General features: G+C 64.6%; 2 protein-coding genes across 2 annotated transcripts; one reads left to right on the top strand and one right to left on the bottom strand.

Moving 5' to 3' along the window:
- Positions 1–92: 92 nt before the first annotated feature.
- On the bottom strand, positions 93–2,712 carry BOLA1 (bolA family member 1). The gene is made up of 3 exons (XM_075736919.1): positions 2,698–2,712; positions 1,737–1,890; positions 93–549 (listed from the first exon to the last, which is right to left on the bottom strand). Exons 1-3 carry the CDS (start codon positions 2,710–2,712, stop codon positions 95–97), a joined length of 624 nt encoding a protein of 207 aa, XP_075593034.1. The 3' UTR covers positions 93–94.
- A 2,630-nt stretch (positions 2,713–5,342) lies between these two features.
- LOC142598517 (nuclear receptor subfamily 2 group F member 5-like) lies at positions 5,343–12,659 on the top strand. Its single transcript, XM_075737251.1, has 3 exons — positions 5,343–5,699; positions 10,859–11,386; positions 12,248–12,659. The coding sequence occupies exons 1-3, from the start codon at positions 5,372–5,374 to the stop codon at positions 12,520–12,522; spliced, it is 1,131 nt and encodes a 376-aa protein (XP_075593366.1). The 5' UTR covers positions 5,343–5,371; the 3' UTR covers positions 12,523–12,659.
- Positions 12,660–16,103: the final 3,444 nt, after the last annotated feature.

The raw sequence follows: 16,103 nt of genomic DNA, 5'->3' as shown, positions 1-16,103 counted from the left end.
ATTTTTGCTTTCCCCCCCCAAATTCGGCTCCATCCTCGCCGCGGCGTCACCGGGGTGGGGGGGGGGTCTGACACCCCCCGCCCCAACGCTGCCCTCACGGATTCCCGGGCGACTCCCCATCCCTGCGCCGCTCCTGCTTGGACCCCCCCAAACACGGGGGCCGGGGGGGGGCGCGGGGGTCCTTCTCCCATCGCTCGGGGGTCTCGGCGACGATGGCGAGGGCGTGCAGGGGTCCGGCCAGCTCGGCGCGAAGGGCGGCGTGCACCAGGCGATGCCGCTGGAGCGGGGGCAGCCCGGCGAAACGCTCGCTCACCACCACCACCCCAAAGTGGGTTTCGGCTCCGGGGGGGCCACCGTGACCGGCGCTGGCATCCAGGACCTGGAGGTGGGTGGGCTGCAGGGCAGCGGCTAGCTTGGCCCGGATGGCGCGAGCCAAAGGGCCGGGAGCCATGGCGCGGAGACCCCGGGAGGTGGCCGCCGGGACGGGGACCGGCATCCGCAGAGAGGGGCTGCAAGAGAGAGACGGGGGTTTGGGGGGGCTCGGGGGGGCTCGGCAGGAGCAGGGGATGGAAGTGATGGGGGGGGGCTGCAGGGTCGGACCCTGGAAATGGGGGGGGGGGGTACCATGGGGGGGGGTAAGGGTGATGATTTGGGGGGGCTGCAGGGTCAGACCCTGGAAATGGGGGGGGGGGTACCATGGGGGGGGTAAGGGTGATGATTTGGGGGGGCTGCAGGGTCAGACCCTGGAAATGGGGGGGGGGGTACCATGGGGGGGGTAAGGGTGATGATTTGGGGGGGCTGCAGGGTCAGACCCTGGAAATGGGGGGGGGGGTACCATGGGGGGGGTAAGGGTGATGATTTGGGGGGGCTGCAGGGTCAGACCCTGGAAATGGGGGGGGGGGTACCATGGGGGGGGTAAGGGTGATGATTTGGGGGGGCTGCAGGGTCAGACCCTGGAAATGGGGGGGGGGGTACCATGGGGGGGGTAAGGGTGATGATTTGGGGGGGCTGCAGGGTCAGACCCTGGAAATGGGGGGGGGGGGGTACCATGGGGGGGGTAAGGGTGATGATTTGGGGGGGCTGCAGGATGGGACCCTGGAAATGGGGGTGGCAGAAACAGGGGTGAGGGGGAACCATGGGGGGGGGGCTGCAGGATCAGACCCCATTTATGGGGGTGGCAGCAAGGGGGGATGTGGGGTTGCATGGGGAGTAGGTGAGTTGGGGGGGCTCTGCAGGATCGGACCCCGTTTATGGGGGTGGCAGGAAGGGGGGGGCTGAGGGGGGGTACAATGGGGGGGGTTAAGGGTGATGATTTGGGGGGGTCTGCAGGATGGGACCCTGGAAATGGGGGTGGCAGGAAGGGGGGTGTGTGGGGGGTGTCACGGGGCAGTGCAAGGCCCAGAGGTGAGCTCTGGCTTTTGGGGGGGTGGGGGGGAGCCCTGTCCAGCCCCCCCCCCCCCCCCCCGGGACTGGAGAGGAGAGCAGGGAGAGAAGGGCCTGATCCCCCCCCATATGCAATGCAGGGGGTGCACCCCCCGACACCCCCGTGTGCAATGCAGGGGTGCACCCCCAAACCCGCCATGCAATGCAGGGGTGCACCCCCCGACACCCTCGTGTGCAATGCAGGGGGTGCACCCCCAAACTCGCCATGCAATGCAGGGGTGCACCCCAAACACCCCCGTGTGCAATGCAGGGGTGCACCCCCAAACACCGCCCCCCCCCCGCCCGGCGCTCACCCTCGCGCCGCTCCGGGTCCGCTCCCGCGCTGAGCACGCTGGGAGATGGAGTCCCCCCGCCCCTCCGCGCCGCGTCACGTGACGCCGGCAGAACTACAACTCCCAGAAGGCCTTGCGGCCCCCTCTCCCTCCTCCCGCCGCTCCGCGGCGCGTGCTGGGTGCAGAGTGCGGGGTGCGGGGTGCGGGGTGCGAGGTGCTGGGTGTGGGGTGTGGGGTGCAGACTGCAGGCTGCAGAGTGCTGGGTGCGGGGTGCAGAGTGCGGGGTGCTGGGTGCAGGGTGCTGGGTGCGGAGTGCGGGGTGCTGGGTGCGGAGTGCGGGGTGCGGGGTGCAGAGTGCGGAGTGCGGGGTGCAGGGTGCTGGGTGCGGAGTGCTGGGTGCGGGGTGCGGGGTGCAGGGTGCGGGGTGCTGGGTGCGGAGTGCGGGGTGCGGAGTGCGGGGTGCTGGGTGCAGGGTGCTGGGTACGGGGTGCTGGGTGCGGAGTGTGGGGTGCAGAGTGCGGGGTGCAGGGTGCTGGGTGCGGGGTGCTGGGTGCGGAGTGCGGGGTGCTGGGTGCAGGGTACGGGGTGCTGGGTGCGGAGTGCGGGGTGCTGGGTGCGGGGTGCTGGGTGTGGGGTGCGGGGTGCAGACTGCAGGCTGCAGAGTGCTGGGTGCGGGGTGCAGAGTGCGGGGTGCTGGGTGCAGGGTGCTGGGTACGGGGTGCGGAGTGCGGGGTGCTGGGTGTGGGGTGCGGGGTGCAGGTTGCAAGGTGCAGGGTACAGGGTGCAAGGGTGGGGGTGTAGGGTGCGGGGTGCAGGGTGCGGGGTGACCCAGAGAGGCCCCACAGGGTGCTGTGCCGGTGGGGGGGTGAAGGTGCAAAGGGTCCCCGTGCCCCCGTCACACCCACGCAGCGCTGCGGGACACCCCGTGTCACACCCGTGCAATGCTCTTGCACCCGCTGCAGCGCCCGGGGTGACGGTGTACCTTGTCACCCTGCATGGGGCCAGCTGGGTGCTGGGGTGCCCCCCCGGGTGCTGGGGTGCCCCTCTGGGTGCTGGGGTGCCCCCCCGGGTGCTGTCACCCACCGACAGCCCGCTGCGTCCTCCCGTGGAGGAGCCCCCACCCCACGGGACACTCGGTCACCCAGGGTCCCCCAGAGCTGCTGGGCGCTTGGGGCGGCCCCCGTGGGCACCCATGGGTGCTGGTGGCTTGGTCGGGGTGCGGGGTGCCGCCGGCCCCCTCCAGCCCAACAGCTCTGGGGCACGTGGGGGCCGGACCCGTGTCCCCACGGAGTGTGTCACCGTGGGCCGGGGGCCGTGCTGGTGGGGATGGGGGGGGGGCCCGGCGCTGTGACCCCAGCACCCACCCCAGCACCCACCCCAGCACCCACCCCAGCACCCATCACGAGTTTGGGGGTGTCTCAGCACTTCCTGTGGGTTTTCTGCTGATGGCCCCCCCCCCAATCAAAGGACACTTGAACTGCACCCATGGGTGCTCCCCTCAACCCCATATATCCCCCCCAGCCACGCTGACCTCAGCCCAGGGGATTTTGCTGTCGAATGGTCAAAACTGATGAAATTCCCCCAAAAAAGGTTCCTGGGGGATTTCCGAGGCCGGTGCCCCCCCGGGGGGGACTGACGAAATCCGGGGGTTTGGGGGTCCCCAGGACCGGGGGGGGGGGGGGGGGTTACAGCTGCCCAGGCCTTGGGCTGCGGATTGAGGGGAAATGAATGAAACTCAGTGGAATTTCACAATTGATATTTTTTTCTCTCGGCTCCTTCAAGCCAGCCCGGCCCGGCACCCCCCGCGGTGGCACTGCCACGGTGACGGTCACCCCGTGGGGGGGGTTTTGGGCAGCACGTGCTCAGCAGCCACCCTGGTTAAGGCCACCTGGGTACCACCGGCTGTCCCCATCCCTGTCCCCCCCCTCCCTGCACCCCCTGTCCCCATCCCTGTGCCCATCCCTGTCCTGCTGTTCCTGTCCCTGTCCATCCCCCTCCGGACCCCCATCCCTGTCCCCATGCCCATCCCGTCCCCCCCCTCGGACCCCCCATCGCTGCCCCCCCTGTCCCCATCCCTGTCCTCATCCCCGTCCCCCCCCCCGACCCCCCATCCCTGTCCCCCCCCCCGGACCCCCCCCGACCCCCCATCCCTGTCCCCATCCCCGTTCCCCCCCCCGGACCCCCCATCCCTGTCCCCCCCCCCATCCCCATCCCTGTCCCCATCCCTGTCCCCCCCCCCCAGCCCCCCGGACTGCCCAGGCCACGCCCCCTTCTCCGCAGGCCACGCCCCCCTCCCTTGAGCCCCGCCTCCCGCAGCCTGGGCCACGCCTCACCGCTTCACCCCGCCCCTCCTCTTTCTGATTGGCTGCGGCCCTCCGCCCCTCCCTCGGCTCGCCGAGGCGGGGAGGCGGGTGACGGCGCTACGCCCCGCCCCACATGCCCTTATATGGCTCGGCGGGACTTATACGGGCAGCGCGGGGGCGGTGGTGCCGCCACGTGACCCGCAGCGGACCCGGGTGGGGACAGGCGCGCGGCGTGTCCCGCACAGCCGCCGTGTGCCCGGGTCCCGCACCCCCTGCCGCGGGGCACGGCGGTCCCTGTGCGCGCGCACACACACACACACACACACACACGCGCATTGCACGCTTGGGACTCTGCACGGAGACGCAGGCGCGCGTTGCACACGTGGACCCATGTGCACGCGCACCCGTTGCACGCTCGGATCCCTGCACACGCACACTTTGCACGCTCGCGTCCGTGCACGCGCTCTTCCCCCCCCCCCCCCCCCCCCCCCCCCCGTTGCACGGAGCTCCGTGGGCGGGCACCAGCACCCACCCCCACCCCCCCCCCCCACGCACGGGGTGCCCGCGGCTCCGCGCACACTCGCCCCTCCTTGCACAAGCTCCGTGCACACCCACCCGCCCCTGCCCCGCCCCGCGGCGCTGCCGGTTCCCCCCCCGGGTGGGGGCCGGGCCCTCCCTGCCCGGACAGGGGCAGCACCAGCCACCAGCCGCCCCGGGGGCTGCCCGGCCCGCCGGGACCCGGCCGGCCCCCCACTCCCGCCCCGGGGAGCCGCCCCCCACGCCCCCTCCCCGGGAGCCGGGCCCCCCCCCCCCCCGCCGCCAGCCCGGCCCCCCCGGAGCCTCCCGCAGCGCCGGGCAGCCCCCGCGGGGAGGGGAATCAACTTTTCTCTTTCTCCTCCTCCGCCGCCGCCGCCGCCAGTCCTTCCCCATCCCTCCGTCCCCGCCGCACTCCGCCGCCCCTGCCCTCCCCTCCCGGCCCCTTCCCGCTGCTCCGCCAGCCGGGGGGTCCTGCCCAGGCCGGGGTCCCCCTTCCCGGGGGAGCCCTTCCTCCAGCCCGGGGTCCTCTCCCCATCCCCGGCGCTCCTTTCCCCCATCCCGGGCGCTCCCCGCTCCGGGGCTCCTTCCTCCACCCCTGCCCGGCCCCCCCCCCCCCCCCCCGGGGCTCCCCTTCTCCATCCCAGACTCCTCTCCCCATCCCGGGGCTCCTTCCCCCCCCCCCCATCCCCAGACCCCCTTCTCCATCCCGGCTCTCCCGTTCTCCCCCCCTCCATCCCGGGTTCCCCACTTCCCTCCGTCTCCCCTTCCCCAAAACAAAACACCCCCGGGGGGGGCTCCCCCCCCCCCTTTCCCAGCATGGCCCTGGCGGCGGGGCCGTGGCCGGAGCCTCCTCTTCCTCCTCCTCCTCCTCCTCCTCCTCCTCCTGCTGCTGCTGCCGCCGGTGGCCCGGAGGCGGCGGGGAAGGCGGCGGGGGATTGCCTGGTGTGCGGGGACAAGGCGAGCGGGAAGCACTACGGGCAGTTCACCTGCGAGGGCTGCAAAAGCTTCTTCAAACGCTCCGTCCGGAGGAACCTCTCGTACAGCTGCCGGGGGGGCCGGGACTGCCCCGTGGATCAGCACCACCGCAACCAGTGCCAGTACTGCCGGCTCCGCAAGTGCCTCCGCGTGGGCATGCGGCGGGAAGGTGGGCACGGGGGGGAGAGGGGGCGGGAGGGGAGAGGGGACGGGAGGGGAGAGGGGGCGGGAGGGGAGAGGGGACGGGAGGGGAGAGGGGATGGGAAAGGGGAGAGGGCACAGGGAAGGGGAGAGGGCACAGGGAAGGGGAGAGGGGACGGGAAAGGGGAGAGGGGACGGGAAAGGGGAGATGGGGACGGGAAGGGGAGAGGGGACGGGAAAGGGGAGAGGGGACGGGATAGGGGAGAGGGGACGGGAGGGGAGAGGGGATGGGATAGGGGAGAGGGGATGGGAAAGGGGAGAGGGGACGGGAAAGGGGAGATGGGGACGGGAGGGAAGGGGAGAGGGGACGGGAAAGGGGAGAGGGGACGGGAAAGGGGAGAGGGGATGGGAAAGGGGGATCGGGCACGGGAAAGGGGGAGAGGGGATGGGAAACGGGGAGAGGGATGGGAAAGGGGAGGGAATGGGAAAGAGGGATCGGGGATGGGAAAGTGGGAGAGGGTGGAAAAGAAGGTGAGAGGGTGGGAAAGGAGGGGGGATGGAAAAGGAGAGGGGATGGGAAAGAAGGACAGGATGGAAAAAAGGGATCAAAGATGGGAAACAGGGAGAGGGGAGGGAAAAGTGAGAGAGGGTGGAAAAGAAGGTGAGAGGGTGGGAAAGGAGAGGGGACGGGAAAGGGGGAGAGGGGATGGGAAAGTGGGAGAGGGTGGGAAAGAAGGTGAGAGGGGATGGGAAAGGAGAGGGGATTGGAAAGAGGGAGAGGGTGGGAAAGGCAAGGGGATGCAGAAGAAGGAGAGGGGATGGGAAAAAGGGAGAGGGGATGCAAAAGTGGGAGAGGGTGGAAAAGAAGGTGAGAGAGTGGAAAAGGAGAGGGGACGGGAAAGAGGGAGAGGGGATGGGAAAAAAGGGATGGAAGATGCGAAACAGGGAGAGGGGATGGGAAAGAGGGAGAGGGTGGGAAAGGAAAGGGGATGCAGAAGGGGGAGAGAGGACGGGAAAGGAGGAGAGAGAGTGCATAAAAGGGAGAGGGGATGCAAAAAAGGGAGCAAAAGTGCAAAAAATGGAGAGGGGATGGGAAAGAGGGAGCGAAGATGGAGAAGAGGGAGAGGGGATGCAAAAGGAGAGAGGGTGCAAAAGGCAGCGAGAGGCTGGAGAAGAGGGAGAAAGGATGGAAAAGGAGAGGGTGGGAAAGGGGGAGAGAGGTGGAAAAGGAGAGGAGAGCGCAAAAGGAGAGGGGACGCAAAAAAAGGAGAGGGGCGGAAAAGGGAGCGGGTGCGAAAAAGGGAACGGCGAGAGCGAAGGCAGAAAGGAGGGAGGGGGAAATGGAAAAGAGTCAGAGGGAGCAAAAAAATAAAAGGAAATAAAAAAGGGAAAAGGGAGGAAAAAGTGTGGGAACAAAAAAGGGAAAGGGGGGAAGGAGAGGAGAGGGGAAAGCGGGAGGGGAGCGAGCGAGCCCGAGCGGTAAGGACAAAAGAGAAAGAAAAAGGTGAGAACGGGAGAGAGCAAAAAAGAGAAACCGAAATGGAAAAGAGAAAGAAAAAGGGAAGGGAGAGGAAGAGAAAGGAGCACCTGGAGAAAGAGAAAGTAAAAGAAAGAAAGTGAAAGCGGGTGGGAAAGGGCTGGTGGGGAAGGAAAGAGAAAGAAAAGGCAGAAAGAGAAAACTCCTCTTTCATTTTCCTTCCCTCTTCGTCCCCCCTCCATCCCTCAGCCCCGTCCTTTCGGGGCGACCGTCCCCAGATCAGGCAGAAACTTTCCTCAGCGGCGGCCGAGCCCCCCCCCAGCACCCCGAAACCCCCCTCGCCCGTCTCCGTCCTCCCCGGGGCTTCCGTCTCCTTTTTGCACCCCCAAATTCAGCGTCACCCCCCCAGCGAGCTCGGGGTTCCCCTCCTCTGACCCTACAATAAACCCTCCTATTTATTTTTTTTTTTAAATTTTTTTTTTTTTTGGCTTTTCCCACGGGAAAGGTTCCGCCGAGGGAGCCCGTTTCTTATTCCACTTAATTTATATCATCGTACAAACTCCTCTTCGCAACTTGACGTTTCTCTCGGGCTTAGCTCAGGCTCGGTTTTACCGGTCCGGGTCTATGCCGAGACGGAGACAATCGACTTTTCCTCTCGGTTAGATGAAGCCCGGGGACGTGGCTGTTAACCCCGCCGGGGATGAGAGGGCGATAACACAAAATATTCTTTAAAAGATTAAGAATTTGGCTTTTGGGGAGGAGTGTCTGGTAAATCTGAGGTTAATTACTCTGAATACTTGGCGTGACCGGGATTAAAATCACGTTTCAAGCTCCCAGCGATACGCCGTGTGCCGGTCCCTCGGCCTCCGACCAGCCCCATCGTCACATTTTGGGTTCATTTTATTTTTTTTTTCTCCCCCAAAAGCAGCAGCTTTAAAGCAGATTTTTTTTTTTAATTTTTTTTTTTGGTTTTTAAGCCCAAAATGGTGCGTTGGGGCATCGGCTTTGCCACCGTGCTGAAACCGCACCGAATCTCTGCCGTGCAGCATCCTCCCAGCTTGAACAAGGACCAGGGCAGTGTTCTTATTTTTATTCCAGGCCCTTATTTATAAATTTAGTATTTATAAATAATTATAGCGAGGGCTCAGCCGCTCAAATCCCCCCCCCCCAAACAGGGGGTTTATTCTGCAACCTCTCGAGTCGGTGCCGATGGGCCGGTCCTTCGGCGGCAGCGATGCTCCCACCCAGAAAATCCCATTTAAAAAAAAAAATCCCCAAAATTCAAAAGTTGCCTTTTCTAGCATTAAAAAAAAAATCACAAAAATTCAGCTAAGGTGGAAAATTGCAGTGGGAGGTTGGAAAGCAACAGCCGGCAGCCCGGCACGGCCGTGGCATCGCGTCCCGGCTGGCACAAAATAATGTGAATTAGGACCAGGGTCAGGGACAAAATCAGCTCAAGCCCAACCCTCAATTTTCTCTTTTCTTCCCCAAAAAGGCCGGTTGGATGTCTGGGGCTGGGGGCGGGGGGAAGATTTTTGTAGCGGTCCTGGGGGCAGCGAAACCTTCTCGTAGCAAAACCTCCGCCGGCTTCGTGCAGCCGGAGCCGGGGATTAAATCCCTGGGGAAGAATAAAAAAAAAAAATAAAAATCCAGGTGAATTCCCTGCCCTGGAGAAACCACACTCAGCGGGGTCGTTTGGGGTCAGCCTTGGACTTTTGGGGGGGTTGGGGAGGGGTTTTGGGGGTTTTGTGGGGTTTTTCTCTTTTTTAATCTTTGTTTTAGTTCAGAATTGCCACAAGCTGCTGGTGGTTAACGCCGGGATCCGGCGCGACGGCCGTGGCAGGGTCCCCCGTGGCCCCCCCCCCTCCTCCCCGCACCCCCTCTTGGCTCTGATTTTTGGGGGGGGTGCTCCCAGCCGCCCTGAGATACGCGGGGAAACGCCACGGGGAAACGCCGCGGATGCCCACGGAAAAGCGTTCAGTCCCGGGAATTTAATTTACTGGGTCCGGCTGCTCCGTGCCTCAGTTTCCCCATCGCTGGCCACGCCGGAGCAGGGATGCTCCAGCTCAGAGTTGGGGTGCCCCGACCCCCCCCCCCCCCCCCGGCTCGTGTTCCCCGTTATCCTGACGTTCCCGACACCGAATCCGGCACCGAACGCGGCAGCCTGGGAGCCGAACGCGTCTTTAGGTTGAATTTCTTCCCCAAGGCTGCCGGCGGTGCAAACCCCCGGCGTGGGATTTAGCTGGGAAAAGCGGATTAAAAATCTTGGGGGTTTTTTCCCCAAAAATCATCCGGGATGAGACGGGGAGGCCTCACCCTGTGGCGGGGCCAAGGGAACCGGTTTTGGGGGTTATCGGCTCGTTCGGCTGCCGGAGCCGGTGGATGGAGCCGGGGGAGGGAGGACGGAGCCCTCCGGGCTGCTCCCGCGTCTTTTTTGGGGCTAAAAAAGCTCGTTTCCTTCCAGGACACACCCAGTGGTTTGAAGTAATTGTTTTGCCCCAAAAAGAGGGGAAAAAAATGGGGTTTGGGGGGGTCGGGGTGATGCGAAGGGAATTTGGGGTGATGCAAAGGGGGGGTCAGGGTGATGCGGAGGGAATTTGGGGTGATGCAAAGGGGGGTCGGGGTGATGCAAAGGGAATTTGGGGTGATGCAAAGGGGGGTCAGGGTGATGCAAAGGGAATTTGGGGTGATGCGAAGGGGGGTCAGGGTGATGCAAAGGGAATTTGGGGTGATGCGAAGGGGGGTCAGGGTGATGCAAAGGGAATTTGGGGTGATGCAAAGGGGGGTCAGGGTGATGCGAAGGGAATTTGGGGTGATGCGAAGGGGGGTCGGGGTGATGCGAAGGGGGGTCGGGGTACAGCAGGGGCCGTTCGGGCAGCGAGGAGGGGGCTGCACCCCGCAAACGCTGCCAGGGCGATGCTGAGCAGAGGGGGTGTTTGGGGGGGGGGGGGGCTGCATGCTGCACCCCCCCAGCACCCCAAACCTGGGGGATCCCCGGGGACCCCCCGTTCCCACGGCCCCCGCTCCCGACCGCTGGCTGACGCTGGGGCTGTCACGCCGCATTAGGCTAAGCCTGGCTCAGAGCCTGTCCCCACCGCGGGGGGCGACGATGCCGGGGGGGGGGGTGACACACCGGGGGGGAGGAGGCCGGACCCCCCCACGGCACGGCCAAGAGAGAAAGAACCCCCATTTGGAGTTTTTTAAGCCCAAAGTGCAAAAAACTCGAGGGGTGGGACCTGGAGGGGAGCTCCTGTCGTCCCCCCCCACCCGCAGGGGCTGGGACTTTGGGGGGGGCACCCAGAGCATCTCCTTGGGGCCCCTGGTTAGCACCCTCCCCTCGCAAGAAGAGGGTGACCCCAAACGCTCCCACGGGAGCCCCCCGAATCGGGCGTTACGGCCGCCCTGGCTGGAGAGCCGGGTGGGAGCTGGGGGACGGCCGAGCCGGGGGGCATCGCGCTGGGGGGGGGGGGGGGTGTCACCAGAGCGGGGGGGGCTTTGTCCCCACCCTGGGTGGCACGTCCCCCCCCTAAAATGGGTGGGGGGGCACCCAGAGGGCTTTTGCAATCCCTGGGGCCCCACCCTGCGCCCCTGGGTGCACCCCAGCCCGCTGTATTCAACCCCTGGGGGAACCGGGGGGCTTGGGGGGGGGTGGGGGGGGGTGTCTGGCGACGGGGCGTTTCGGGGTGCTGACCTCCCGCTCCCCTCCGCAGCCGTGCAGCGAGGTCGGATGGCTCACGGCCCCGGCAGCCCCGGCCAATTCCCCCTGCTCCCCGGGGACCCCTACGGCGGTCACGGCTACCTAAGCGGGTTCATCTCCTTGCTGCTCCGCGCCGAACCGTACCCCCCGTCCGGCTACGGCGCCCAGTGCCTTCCGCCCGGCGGCGCGGCGGGCATCGAGAGCATCTGCGAGCTGGCCGCGCGCCTCCTCTTCAGCGCCATCGAATGGGCCAAGGGCATCCCCTTCTTCCCGGACTTGCAGCTCTCGGATCAAGTGGCGTTGCTGCGGTTGGGTTGGAGCGAGCTTTTCGTGCTGAACGCGGCGCAGTCGGCGTTACCGTTGCACGCCGCCCCGTTGTTGGCCGCCGCGGGGCTTCACGCCGCTCCCATGGCCGCCGACCGCGTGGTCGCCTTCATGGACCACATCCGCCTCTTCCAGGAGCAGGTGGAGAAGCTGAAGGCGCTGCGCGTCGACGCCGCCGAGTACGCCTGCCTGAAAGCCCTGGCGCTCTTCTCCCCCGGTGAGGGGCGGGGCCTCGTGGGGTGGGGCCAGGGGGCGGGGCTTCGTGGGGTGGGGCCAGGGGGCGGGGCCTAGTGGGGTGGGGCCAAGGGGCGGGGCTTCGTGGGGTGGGTGTCAATGGGGAGTGAATGGGGGTGGGCGGGGCTTGTATGGGGCGGGGCTTAATGGGGTGGGGCAACGGGGCGGGGCTTCGTGGGGTGGGGCTCAGTGGGGAGCAGGGAGTGAATGGGGTGGGCGGGGCTTGTATGGGGAGGGGCTTAGTGGGGTGGGGCCAAGGGGCGGGGCTCAATGGGGTGGGTGTCAATGGGGACAGGGAGTGAATGGGGTGGGCGGGGCTTGTATGGGGAGGGGCTTAATGGGGTGGGGCAAAGGGGCGGGGCTCAATGGGGACACAGAGTGAATGGGGTGGGCGGGGCTTGATGGGGCGGGGTCCCGAGGGGGTGGGGCAAAGGGGTGGGGGCTCAGTGGGGCGGGTGTCAATGGGGTGGGGTGGGTGGGGCTTAATGGGGTGGGGCAAAGGGGCGGGGCTCAATGGGGTGGGTGTCAATGGGACACAGGGAGTGAATGGGGTGGGAGGGGCTTATATGAGGCGGGGCTTAATGGGGTGAGGCCCCTGAGGGGTGGGGCTTAGCAGGGCGGGGTCCCGAGGGGGTGGGCAGCAATGGGTGGGCGGGGGGTGATTGGGTGGGGCTTACTGGGGCGGGGTTAATGGGGTGGGGGTTAACGGGGCGGGGCTCCAGGGGGGTGGGTGTCGGGGTGCGCAGGGAATGAATGGGCTGGGGCTGGGTGGGCGGGGCCAAAGGGGCAGGGCTAAAGGGACGGGTTTCCCCGCCGTGCCTCAGTTTCCCCTTCTCCCCGGCAGACGCGGTGGGGCTGTCGGACCCGGGGCAGGTGGCCGGCCTGCAGGAGAAGTCGCAGTGCGCGCTGGAGGAGCACGTGCGGCGGCAGCACCCCAGCCAGCCCAGCCGCTTCGGGCGCCTGCTCCTGCGCCTGCCCGCCCTGCGCAGCGTCTCCGCCCCCGGCATCCAGCAGCTCTTCTTCAGCCGCCTGGTCGGCAAGACCCCCATCGAGACCCTCATCCGCGACATGCTGCTCGCCGGCGCCACCCTCAACTGGCCCTACGGCCCCATGCAGTGACACAACCCCCCCGGGATGGGGACCCCCAGGGAGGGGACCCCAAGGATGGAGACCCCCAAGGATGGGGACACCAAGGATGGGATCCTAAGGATGGAGACTCCCCATGGTTGGGGATCCCAAGGAGAGGGGACCTCAAGGATGGGACCCCAAAGATGGGACCTCATGGTTGGGGACCCCAAGGAGAGGGGACCCCAAGGAGGGGACCCCATAGAGGAGACCCCAAGGATGAGGACATCAAGGATGGGACCCCAAAGATGGGACCCCATGGTTGGGTACCCCATGGTTGGGGACCCCAAGGAGGGGACCTCAAGGATGGGACCCTGTGGTTGGGTTCCGCAAGGATGGGGACAGCAAGTACGGGAACACCAAGGAGGGGACCCCAAGGATGGGAACCCAAAGATGGGGACCCCCAAGGATGGGACCCCAAGATTTGGGACCCCAAGGACGGTGACCCAGGGACAGGGATGCTGCTGGGGGGGGGGGATTTTTCCCCCCTTATTTAAGCGGATTTGGGGGGCACAGGGAGAGGGGACTATTTATAAAGAGAAAATAAAATAAACCCTATATTATATCCTCATTCCCTCCCGCGGGCAGGGGAACCGGGCGGTATTACTCATTTTTTCCATGTTTTGGGGTTTTTTTCCCTTCTTACCTTCCCCGCGGCCCCTGGGCTCCCATTGTTATTTTTGTCTTAATTTATCTCGTTAAAAAAAAATAGAATTGGACAAATTCGACACCTTTTTTTTTAATCTTTTTTGGCTGGAATTGGGACCGGAAGGAAAAGTGACGGCGGCTGAGCCCTGTGGGCTCCGTCCCCTCCCAGTATGGGCAGGAGTGGGCCCAGTTTCATCCCAGTTAAGCCCCTGTGCACTCCCAGTATGGGCCTCCTGCTCCCAGTATGGTCCCACCAGCATGAGCCCCCACTGAGGTCCCAGTGCAGCCCCAGTTGGATCCCAGTATGGCCCCCAGGTTTATCCCAGTGTGCAGCCCAGTGTCATCCCATTACGCTCCCCAGTCTGATCCCAGTAATGGTCCCAGTCTCATCCCACTATTTTCCCAGTCTGATCCCTATATGGTCCCAGTCTCACCCCAGTATATCCCCAGTCTGATCCCAGTATGCGGCCCCAGTCTGATCCCAGTATGGCTCCAGTCTGATCCCAGTATGGTCCCAGTCTCATCCCAGTATACCCCCAGTCTGATCGCGGTATGCCCCCAGTATGATCCCAGTCTCATCCCAGTAAGCCTCCCAGTCCGGTCCCAGTGTGGCCCCCAGCAGCTCCCAGCACGGGGGGGGGGGGGGGGCAGCGCCGCTGGGGCTGTTTTATTGCAGATTTTTAACAGCCCATTAGAGAAAAGTCAGAAATGGCCTTTTCAAACCAGCGGCACCGGCCCGGCTCCATTTCACCCCCCCATAAATAACCTCCGCCGGGAATATTTTAAATAAACACCGAGCGGGACACGGGCCTTAATTCAAGGACGAGTTGGAAAAGGCCACAGGGAAAAGTTATTGTCCTGGGGGGCAGCGCTGGGACCCCCCTGGGGGGGGTTAACACCCCCCCCCCCAGATGGATGCCGAATCCTTATTAAAAAAAAAAATCCCAATTATATCGATAAAGCAAGCGGGAGCTGGAAATCCAGCGGCGACTCGAATTGAAACCGATGGGCCGAGCCGTCAGTCACAGTCAATCAGAGCCAGGGAGCCAAGCTGGGGGGGGAGGAAATGAAAAATAATAACAACAACAAAAAAAATGATAAAAAAGCCATTTTTAAACCTTCGAATGCTGTCGGAGCAGCGTGGGGGGTTGGTGCAGCCGTCAAGCTGCAGCTTTTCTGCTTTATGTTATTCCTTCTTTTTTTTTTTTTTCATAATAGTGGTGAATATGTCCAGGGAAAATATAAAATCGCTGCCTCGTGTTCCCATTTGAATTCCCTTTCCCCCACGGGTTTGTAGCTAAATGCAGCAAGTCCGACCCCTCCCTGTCTCCCCAGGGAAATTTTGGGTCCCTCCAGCCCCAGACTGTCACCTTTTGGGGTGACACAGGGGTATAAAATTAAAATATATCATTTGAAGCACTTAAAAAGCCTTGATTTTATTTCAAAAAGGAAATAAATGAGGGGAAAAGTGACACTAAACCCCACACCCAGGAGCTCCCAGGGTGTCCCTGCAGTGTCACCGCTGCTTCTGGTCCATCCAGCCCCATCCCCAGTGCAGCTGATGCCAGTTCTGGTCCCTCCAACTCCATCCCTGGTTCCTCCAACCCCATCCCTGGTCCATCCAACCCCATCCCTGGTCCTTCCAACCCCATCCCTGGTCCCTCCAACCCCATCCCTGGTCCGTCCAATCCCATCCCTGGTCCTTCCAACCCCATCCCTGGTCTCTCCAACCCCATCCCTGGTCCTTCCAACCCCATTCCTGGTCCCTCCAACCCCATCCCTGGTCTCTCTAACCCCATCCCTGGTCCCTCCAACCCCATCCCTGGTCCCTCCAACCCCATCCCTGGTCCCTCCAGCCCATCCCTGGTCCCTCCAACCCCGTCCCCGGTGCAGCTGCTGCTGTCCCCGTCCCTCCTGCACCCCTGCGCACGCACCAAACGTCGCGGTGCACCCTCCAGCCCCGATCCCAACCACCCCGCGCCACCATCCACCCCTCCCCTCGCACAAACACCTGCACCCTCGCACGGATACCTGCACCCTCGCACGGCCTTGCACCCACCTCCCCTTCCCGCCGTGCTCCCCCCCCCCCACTCCCAGCGCAGCCGGAGCCGCTCTAACGGATTCTAATTTTAGCGACCTGGAGGCGATCCAGCGGCGATGAGTTGGGGGGAGGCAGATAAATGTCTCGATCGATCGATTAAGTAGCTGTTTGGCTGCCGTGAGCTCAGCACCCGGCGGCTGAGCAAGCAACAGCCAAATATCCCGGCCCTGGGATGAGCCGGGACGATGTGGGACAAATCCTGCAACCCGCCCCCAGGGGCTGGTTCCTCCTGGGAAAGGACAAGGAGAGCCTGGAAAGATGGGAAAGGGGAGGGGTGCGCAGGATGCGGCCCCACCATGGCCACCCGGCACCCACTGGGGTGCTCGCCCTGCGGGATTTGCACGGCGAGCAAGCCCAGTGCACGCGTGGGTGCAGATATCTGAGTGTGTACATGCATGCGCATCCCTGTGCGCGCACACGTAGGCACGCAAGCACCCGTGTACACGCGCGTACACGCGCGTACACGTGTGCTCGCGCGCGTGTGGCGGTGCCGGGGCGCCAATCGATAATTGGGAGGTAAGTTTGCGGTCAGTAGGTAGATGCTATGCGGGGGCGCTGCCCCGGCTTCTTAACCCCTCGGCAGCCGGAGGTGGGTCAGAGCAGAGCTCCCCGCCGGGAGGATTTGACCGTGGCCGTGACCCCTTCCCGGGCCGTGGGGCCCAGGAGGAGCTGCCCCTGGTTGGGGACGGGGGGGGATCGGTCTCCTCCGGCCCCCCATCTCTTTGGGATCCCAAAGGCGCTGCCGGGGTCAGAGATTTTTTTTTGGGGGGGGACCTGAGGGTTGGTGACGGTCGCTCCCAACGCCGGCGCGGAGGTGACGGTGCCC

The sequence above is a fragment of the Balearica regulorum genome, chromosome 28 (genome assembly GCF_011004875.1).
Source record: "Balearica regulorum gibbericeps isolate bBalReg1 chromosome 28, bBalReg1.pri, whole genome shotgun sequence".
NCBI lineage: Eukaryota > Metazoa > Chordata > Aves > Gruiformes > Gruidae > Balearica > Balearica regulorum.
This window is presented reverse-complemented; position numbering and strand designations above follow the sequence as displayed.

What these genes read in the sequence shown, in the direction of transcription:
- LOC142598517 (XM_075737251.1), top strand. Translation starts at nt 5,372, where the DNA reads ATGGCCCTGGCGGCGGGGCCGTGGCCGGAGCCTCCTCTTCCTCCTCCT. An exon ending in CGTGGGCATGCGGCGGGAAG is followed by an intron (nt 5,700 to 10,858) that starts GTGGGCACGGGG and finishes TCCCCTCCGCAG; the next exon opens with CCGTGCAGCGAGGTCGGATG. An exon ending in CCTGGCGCTCTTCTCCCCCG is followed by an intron (nt 11,387 to 12,247) that starts GTGAGGGGCGGG and finishes TCTCCCCGGCAG; the next exon opens with ACGCGGTGGGGCTGTCGGAC.
- BOLA1 (XM_075736919.1), bottom strand. An exon ending in GGACCCGGAGCGGCGCGAGG is followed by an intron (nt 550 to 1,736) that starts GTGAGCGCCGGG and finishes GCTCCTGCCGAG; the next exon opens with CCCCCCCGAGCCCCCCCAAA.